Raw genomic sequence first — 6,000 nt, 5'->3', positions numbered from 1 at the left:
GAGTTTCCTATGGGAAACAAGAGCTATTAAGCTTTTCAAAAAGAAAGGTCCCATCAAGAATTGAGAACTCGGATCGCTGGATTAAAAGTCCAGAGTGCTAACCGTTACACTATGGGACAACCGATATGAGATCGTATGGTAAGAGAGTTTCTTATGAGAAACAAAAGCTATAAGGCTAATAAAATAAAAGGTCCCACCGAGATTTGAACCTGAATCGTTGGATTCAGAGTCCAGAGTGCTAACCATTACACCATGGGACCAACCGATGTGAAATTGTGCGGTAAGAGAGTTTCCTATGGGAAACAAGAGCTATAAAGCTAAAGAAAATGAAAGGTCCAACCGAGATTTGAACTCGGATCGCTGGATTCAAAGTCCAGAGTGCTAACCGTTACACCATGGACCAACCGATAGGAGATCGTATGGTAAGAGAGTTTCCTATGGGAAACAAGAGCTATAAGGCTAATAAAATAAAAGGTCCCACCGAGATTTGAACTCGGATCGCTGGATTCAAAGTCCAGAGTGCTAACCATTACACCATGGGACCAACCGATAGGAGATAGTATGGTAAGAGAGTTTGCTATGGGAGACAAGTGCTTTTAAGGTAAAAAAAAAAGAAAGGTCCCACCGAGATTTGAACTCGGATCGCTGGATTCAAAGTCCAGAGTGCTAACCATTACACCATGGGACCAACCGATGTTAAATTGTGCGGTAAGAGGGTTTTCCTATGGGAAACAAGAGCTATAAGGCTAATAAAATAAAAGGTCCCACCGAGATTTGAACTCGGATCACCGGATTTACAGTCCAGAGTGCTAACCATTACACCATGGGACCAACCGATATGAGATCGTATGGTAAGAGATTTTCCTATGAGAAACAAGAACTATTAGGCTAAAAAGAAAAAAAAAGGTCCCACCGAGATTTGAACTCGGATCGCTGGATTCAGAGTCCAGAGTGCTAACCATTACACCATGGGACCCACCGATGTGAAATTGTGCGGTAAGAGAGTTTCCCATGGAAAACAAGAGCTATAAAGCTAAAGAAAATGAAAGGTCCCACCGACATTTGAACTCGGATCGCTGGATTCAAAGTCCAGAGTGCTAACCATTACACCATGGGACCAACCGATGTTAAATTGTGCGGTAAGAGAGTTTCCCATGGGAAACAAGAGCTATAAAGCCAAAGAAAATGAAAGGTCCCACCGAGATTTGAATTCGGATCGCTGGATTCAAAGTCCAGAGTGCTAACCATTACACCATGGGACCAACCGATAGGAGATCGTATGGTAAGAAAGTTTGCTATGGGAAACAAGAGATGTTAAGGTAAAGAAGAAAAGAAAGTTCCCACCGAGATTTGAACTCGGATGGCTGGATTCAGAGTCCAGCGTGCTAACCATTACACCATGGGACCAACCGATATGAGATCGTATGGTAAGAGAGTTTCCTATAAGAAACAAGAGCTATTAAGCTAAAAAAAAGGTCTCACCGAGGTTAGAACACGGATCGCTGTATTTACAATCCAAAGTGCTAACCATTACACCATTGGACCAACCGATATGAGCTCGTACTGAAAGAGAGGTGCCTATGGGAAACAAGAGATATGAAGCGAAAAAAAAATAAAGGTCCCACCGAGATTTGAACTCGGATCGCTGGATTCAAAGTCCAAAGTGCTAACCATTACACCATGGGACCCACAGATGTGAAATTGTGCGGTAAGAGAGTTTCCCATGGAAAACAAGAGCTATAAAGCTAAAGAAAATGAAAGGTCCCACCGACATTTGAACTCGGATCGCTGGATTCAAAGTCCAGAGTGCTAACCATTACACCATGGGACCAACCGATAGGAGATCGTATGGTAAGAGAGTTTCTTATGGGAAAAAAGAGCTAAAAAGCTAAAAAAAAGGAAAGGTCCCACCGAGATTTAAACCTGGATCGTTGGATTCAGAGTCCAGAGTGCTAACCATTACACCATGGAACCAACCGATATGAGATCGTATGGTAAGAGAGTTTACTATGGGAGACAAGAGCTTTTAAGGTAAAGAAAAAAAAGAAAGGTCCCACCGAGATTTGAACTCGGATCGCTGGATTCAGAGTCCAGAGTGCTAACCATTACACCATGGGACCCACAGATGTGAAATTGTGCGGTAAGAGAGTTTCCCATGGAAAACAAGAGCTATAAAGCTAAAGAAAATGAAAGGTCCCCCCGACATTTGAACTCGGATCGCTGGATTCAAAGTCCAGAGTGCTAACCATTACACCATGGGACCAACCGATGTTAAATTGTGCGGTAAGAGAGTTTCCCATGGGAAACAAGAGCTATAAAGCCAAAGAAAATGAAAGGTCCCACCGAGATTTGAACTCGGATCGCTGGATTCAAAGTCCAGAGTGCTAACCATTACACCATGGGACCAACCGATAGGAGATCGTATGGTAAGAAAGTTTGCTATGGGAAACAAGAGATGTTAAGGTAAAGAAGAAAAGAAAGTTCCCACCGAGATTTGAACTCGGATGGCTGGATTCAGAGTCCAGAGTGCTAACCATTACACCATGGGACCAACCGATATGAGATCGTATGGTAAGAGAGTTTCCTATAAGAAACAAGAGCTATTAAGCTAAAAAAAAAAGGTCTCACCGAGGTTAGAAGACGGATCGCTGTATTTACAATCCAAAGTGCTAACCATTACACCATTGGACCAACCGATATGAGCTCGTACTGAAAGAGAGGTGCCTATGGGAAACAAGAGATATGAAGCGAAAAAAAAAATAAAGGTCCCACCAAGATTTGAACTCGGATCGCTGGATTCAAAGTCCAAAGTGCTAACCATTACACCATGGGACCCACAGATGTGAAATTGTGCGGTAAGAGAGTTTCCCATGGAAAACAAGAGCTATAAAGCTAAAGAAAATGAAAGGTCCCACCGTCATTTGGACTCGGATCGCTGGATTCAAAGTCCAGAGTGCTAACCATTACACCATGGGACCAACCGATGTTAAATTGTGCGGTAAGAGAGTTTCCCATGGGAAACAAGAGCTATAAAGCCAAAGAAAATGAAAGGTCCCACCGAGATTTGAACTCGGATCGCTGGATTCAAAGTCCAGAGTGCTAACCATTACACCATGGGACCAACCGATAGGAGATCGTATGGTAAGAAAGTTTGCTATGGGAAACAAGAGATGTTAAGGTAAAGAAGAAAAGAAAGTTCCCACCGAGATTTGAACTCGGATGGCTGGATTCAGAGTCCAGAGTGCTAACCATTACACCATGGGACCAACCGATATGAGATCGTATAGTAAGAGAGTTTCCTATAAGAAACAAGAGCTATTAAGCTAAAAAAAAAGGTCTCACTGAGGTTAGGACACGGATCGCTGTATTTACAATCCAAAGTGCTAACCATTACACCATTGGACCAACCGATATGAGCTCGTACTGAAAGAGAGGTGCCTATGGGAAACAAGAGATATGAAGCGAAAAAAAAAATAAAGGTCCCACCGAGATTTGAACTCGGATCGCTGGATTCAAATTCCAAAGTGCTAACCATTACACCATGGGACCCACAGATGTGAAATTGTGCGGTAAGAGAGTTTCCCATGGAAAACAAGAGCTATAAAGCTAAAGAAAATGAAAGGTCCCACCGACATTTGAACTCGGATCGCTGGATTCAAAGTCCAGAGTGCTAACCATTACACCATGGGACCAACCGATAGGAGATCGTATGGTAAGAGAGTTTCTTATGGGAAAAAAGAGCTAAAAAGCTAAAAAAAAGGAAAGGTCCCACCGAGATTTAAACCTGGATCGTTGGATTCAGAGTCCAGAGTGCTAACCATTACACCATGGAACCAACCGATATGAGATCGTATGGTAAGAGAGTTTACTATGGGAGACAAGAGCTTTTAAGGTAAAGAAAAAAAGAAAGGTCCCACCGAGATTTGAACTCGGATCGCTAGATTCAGAGTCCAGAGTGCTAAGCATTACACCATGGGACCAACCGATGTGAAATTGTGCGGTAAGAGGGTTTTCCTATGGGAAACAAGAGCTATAAGGCTAATAAATTAAAAGGTCCCACCGAGATTTCAACTCGGATCGCTGGATTCAAAGTCCAGAGTGCTAACCATTACACCATGGGACCAACCGATGTGAATTTGTGCGGTAAGACAGTTTCCTATGGCAAACAAGAAGTGTGATGCTAAAAACAAAAGAAAGGTCAAACCGAGATTTGAACTCGGGTCGCTGGATTAAAAGTCCAGAGTGCCAACCATTACAACATGGGACCAACCGAAATGATACCGTATGGTAAGAGAGTTTCCTATGGGAAACAAGAGCTATTAGGCTAAAAAAAAATGAAAGGTCCCACCGAGATTTGAACTCGGATCGCTGGATTTAAACTCCAAAGTGCTAACGATAACACAATGGGACCATCCGATATGAAATCGTATGGTAAGGGAGTGAGTGTCCTATGGCAAACAAGAGCTGTTAACTAAAAACAAAAGAAAGGTCCCACAGAGACTTGAACTCGGATGGATGGATTGAAAGTCCAGAGTGCTAACCATTATACCTTGGGACCAACCGATGTGAAATCGTGCGGTAATAGATTTTTCTATGGGAGACAAGAGCTGTTAAGGTAAAGAAGAAAAAGAAAGGTCCCACCGAGATTTGAACTCGGATCGCTGGATTCAAAGTTCAGAGTGTTAACCATTACACCATGGGACCATCCGATATGAGATTGTGTGGAGAGAGAGTTTCTTATGGGAAACAAGAGCTATTAAGCTAATAACAAAAGAAAGGCCCCACCGAGATTTTAACTCGGATCGCTTGATTCAGAGTCGAGAGTGCTAACCATTACACCATGGGACCCAACGATATTATAATAAAGCATTTTTGTGGTGGCGAAGAAATATGGAAAAATAGCTAGAAAAGAGAGATTCGACAACTTGATTTAAAGACCGTTTATAGGCTATCATTGTTAAATGCAACAAAATCTTGTAAAGTTTGTCAGTCACGTCAGTTTTCGATTGATTTAGATAACTAACCTGTTTGACCAGTAAGTCCAGCATAAGAATGAACGACGAGAGCGGGGTGTTGACCTCAGTCAAGTCAGCGGACATATTGGTACTGGCTGCGCTGACAGGCGGAGTGTCGGGTGAGCCCGGCGTTTCGTTAGTCTGCGGTGCTTGTGATTGTGGAAATGGGAACATGGTCGGTACAGACTCTGGGAACTCGGTGTAGCTCTGGATAGCCTTAAGAAACATGTTGGTCAACATATGGACTTTGATGATCACTTCTTCTGTAGACAGCATCTGAAGTAACAAAATAAATAATCAATTGAAGTGCAAGAAAATGATAGGGTAATGATAGGCCTGGGGCACGCCAACAGCAAACTTGTTTTGTTAGACTCTGGAGTCAACACGTGTGGCAAGGTGTTATTTAAATTTTCTCATTATATGGCAACGACTGTACGCGCGCTGTGATTGTCTAATTGGGGGTCATGACATTACCGCATTTTGATGGCCACAAATGCCATATAAAATGCTTTATTACAAACAAGTTACTAACCTCGCTTGCTGGGTCATGCCGGAAAATATCAAACTTCGGCTTTGCCGCATTTACCTTAAAAAGCCTTAGTCAAAATGCCAAAGCCTCAGTTTGATTTTTCCCGGTATGAACTCACGCTCGGTTAGTAGGTAGTCCCATCTCCCGACAGCAGATAGAGCCTGCATTATTGTGTGCAAACAACACAACACTGTTTACCAAACAATGCTCCCCTTTTTTCCTATAGCTGGGAAAGCACATTGTATTGTTGGGCCCATCAATACAGCGATGATTGCATACCATGTAACAAGATGCTACCAGACGCTGTTATATAATCTATAACGTTTGATTGAGAATAAACGCTTTTTTATTGCCCCGATAGAGGAAAGGTCTCCCATACCTACAGTCAAAAAGAGCTCTTGTTGGTGATCCGTCATAAACGTGGAAAGCCCCAACTCTGATAATGTACTAGGCTCC

The 6,000-nt window shown here is 42.7% G+C and overlaps 1 protein-coding gene and 22 non-coding genes across 27 annotated transcripts in view; all 23 read right to left on the bottom strand.

Moving 5' to 3' along the window:
* Window positions 1-6,000, bottom strand: part of LOC5503389 (protein unc-79 homolog) — a 95,271-nt gene that overhangs the window by 80,278 nt on the left and 8,993 nt on the right. For all 5 annotated transcript variants that reach the window (XM_048730489.1, XM_048730492.1, XM_048730488.1 and 2 more), the window contains one exon: window positions 5,025-5,291. In XM_048730489.1, the coding sequence (XP_048586446.1) occupies window positions 5,025-5,291 (267 nt within the window). The remainder of the gene's footprint in view (window positions 1-5,024; window positions 5,292-6,000) is intronic.
* Window positions 332-402, bottom strand: Trnaq-uug. The gene has a single exon. It is a non-coding gene; the product is annotated as a tRNA-Gln (tRNA).
* On the bottom strand, window positions 473-544 carry Trnaq-cug. Its single transcript has one exon. It is a non-coding gene; the product is annotated as a tRNA-Gln (tRNA).
* Trnaq-uug lies at window positions 617-688 on the bottom strand. Its single transcript has one exon. It is a non-coding gene; the product is annotated as a tRNA-Gln (tRNA).
* Window positions 905-976, bottom strand: Trnaq-cug. Its single transcript has one exon. It is a non-coding gene; the product is annotated as a tRNA-Gln (tRNA).
* Window positions 1,048-1,119, bottom strand: Trnaq-uug. Its single transcript has one exon. It is a non-coding gene; the product is annotated as a tRNA-Gln (tRNA).
* On the bottom strand, window positions 1,191-1,262 carry Trnaq-cug. Its single transcript has one exon. It is a non-coding gene; the product is annotated as a tRNA-Gln (tRNA).
* Window positions 1,336-1,407, bottom strand: Trnaq-cug. The gene has a single exon. It is a non-coding gene; the product is annotated as a tRNA-Gln (tRNA).
* On the bottom strand, window positions 1,617-1,688 carry Trnaq-uug. Its single transcript has one exon. It is a non-coding gene; the product is annotated as a tRNA-Gln (tRNA).
* Window positions 1,760-1,831, bottom strand: Trnaq-cug. The gene has a single exon. It is a non-coding gene; the product is annotated as a tRNA-Gln (tRNA).
* On the bottom strand, window positions 2,049-2,120 carry Trnaq-cug. Its single transcript has one exon. It is a non-coding gene; the product is annotated as a tRNA-Gln (tRNA).
* On the bottom strand, window positions 2,192-2,263 carry Trnaq-uug. The gene has a single exon. It is a non-coding gene; the product is annotated as a tRNA-Gln (tRNA).
* On the bottom strand, window positions 2,335-2,406 carry Trnaq-cug. The gene has a single exon. It is a non-coding gene; the product is annotated as a tRNA-Gln (tRNA).
* Window positions 2,480-2,551, bottom strand: Trnaq-cug. Its single transcript has one exon. It is a non-coding gene; the product is annotated as a tRNA-Gln (tRNA).
* Window positions 2,764-2,835, bottom strand: Trnaq-cug. The gene has a single exon. It is a non-coding gene; the product is annotated as a tRNA-Gln (tRNA).
* Window positions 3,050-3,121, bottom strand: Trnaq-uug. The gene has a single exon. It is a non-coding gene; the product is annotated as a tRNA-Gln (tRNA).
* Trnaq-cug lies at window positions 3,195-3,266 on the bottom strand. Its single transcript has one exon. It is a non-coding gene; the product is annotated as a tRNA-Gln (tRNA).
* Window positions 3,478-3,549, bottom strand: Trnaq-uug. Its single transcript has one exon. It is a non-coding gene; the product is annotated as a tRNA-Gln (tRNA).
* Trnaq-uug lies at window positions 3,621-3,692 on the bottom strand. The gene has a single exon. It is a non-coding gene; the product is annotated as a tRNA-Gln (tRNA).
* Window positions 3,909-3,980, bottom strand: Trnaq-cug. Its single transcript has one exon. It is a non-coding gene; the product is annotated as a tRNA-Gln (tRNA).
* Window positions 4,052-4,123, bottom strand: Trnaq-uug. The gene has a single exon. It is a non-coding gene; the product is annotated as a tRNA-Gln (tRNA).
* On the bottom strand, window positions 4,633-4,704 carry Trnaq-uug. The gene has a single exon. It is a non-coding gene; the product is annotated as a tRNA-Gln (tRNA).
* Window positions 4,777-4,848, bottom strand: Trnaq-cug. Its single transcript has one exon. It is a non-coding gene; the product is annotated as a tRNA-Gln (tRNA).

Source organism: Nematostella vectensis, chromosome 7 (genome assembly GCF_932526225.1).
Source record: "Nematostella vectensis chromosome 7, jaNemVect1.1, whole genome shotgun sequence".
Taxonomy (NCBI): domain Eukaryota; kingdom Metazoa; phylum Cnidaria; class Anthozoa; order Actiniaria; family Edwardsiidae; genus Nematostella; species Nematostella vectensis.
This window is presented reverse-complemented; position numbering and strand designations above follow the sequence as displayed.